The 1,159-nt window shown below is 39.7% G+C and overlaps 1 protein-coding gene across 1 annotated transcript; it reads left to right on the top strand.

Annotated features, from left to right (window-relative positions):
* Positions 1-506: 506 nt before the first annotated feature.
* On the top strand, positions 507-1,159 carry LOC110934963 (glutaredoxin-C9). Its single transcript, XM_022177635.2, has one exon. It carries the CDS (start codon positions 601-603, stop codon positions 1,015-1,017), a length of 417 nt encoding a protein of 138 aa, XP_022033327.1. The 5' UTR covers positions 507-600; the 3' UTR covers positions 1,018-1,159.

Below are 1,159 nucleotides of genomic sequence, written 5' to 3'. Positions count from 1 at the left end.
AGAAAAAAGGACATGACTCGATTTGAATGTTAAGTTATCTAATTAGGACAAAAAAGATACAAGTGACCTAATTAGAACACTTTTGAAACTTGATTACTATTCTGTGACATATGTAATACCACACAAGTTTTATAATTAGGCATTCTTTTTTAACTCTATTCACCATTAATTCCTGTAAAATTGTCACAAATACAAATTAGGAGACTCCTATTATTATCCCCACAAGTTTATTGTGGTGACACAACACAAGTACTTTTCTTGACCAAACTGTTAGATGTACTGTCTGCATGATAATGTGTACTTGTACAATCTGCATGAGAAGTTGTACGTCCAAAACCTCTCAAGTCTCTCATGATAGTAATAGTAAATCAATGACACACACACCACCTTACTGTTACAAAATTAGTTAGTTAGGGTGATGATGTGTACAGGTTATTCTGTAATAAGCATGCTTTTAAAGCTGTAAATAAATATCATCTTCCAACGGTCACAATCTCCTTTATCTCACTTCTATAAACCCTATAAATATAAACCCTAGCTACATCAAACACTTTATCTTGTAACCTTACTATATACTTTCTTTACAGTTTCTTGTAAGTTATGAAGGTGACTAACGAACAATCCTCAAGTGTGGTCATGGATCGAACCACCGGAGTCGCAACCGCAGCAACGATGGCGACAAAGATGGAGACGGTTTACGAGCGGGTGCACCACCTGGCGAACGGTAACGCGGTGGTGGTGTTCTCCGTTAGTGGTTGTTGTATGGGCCACGTGGCCAAGCAGCTTCTTGTCGGCTTGGGTGTGGGCCCCACGGTGGTCGAATTGGACAGAGAGGCGGCGGGAATGGAGATTCATGCTTTACTTTACCGTCTCGCGGCGGGGAAAGAGCAGCAGCAGCCTATCCCCGCCATCTTTATTGGTGGCAAGTTTCTCGGTGGGATTGAGACGCTTATTGCGTGTCATATCAACGGCACCCTCGTCCCTCTTCTCAAGGACGCGGGTGCTCTTTGGCTCTAGTTGACCTATTATTATTAGTAATAGTAATGTTATTATCATCAATAACATAGAATATTTAGCTAATGATAGTATGTTGGCATTAAAGGTGTAATTTCTTTGTTTTTAATCGTGTTATTAACGTAGATTTCGATTACAAGTTTAA

The sequence above is a fragment of the Helianthus annuus genome, chromosome 4, assembly GCF_002127325.2.
Source record: "Helianthus annuus cultivar XRQ/B chromosome 4, HanXRQr2.0-SUNRISE, whole genome shotgun sequence".
Lineage (NCBI taxonomy): Eukaryota > Viridiplantae > Streptophyta > Magnoliopsida > Asterales > Asteraceae > Helianthus > Helianthus annuus.
Note: the sequence above shows the minus strand (reverse complement) of the source record. Positions and strands in the feature narration are given on the sequence as shown.

What these genes read in the sequence shown, in the direction of transcription:
- LOC110934963 (XM_022177635.2), top strand. Translation starts at nt 601, where the DNA reads ATGAAGGTGACTAACGAACAATCCTCAAGTGTGGTCATGGATCGAACC.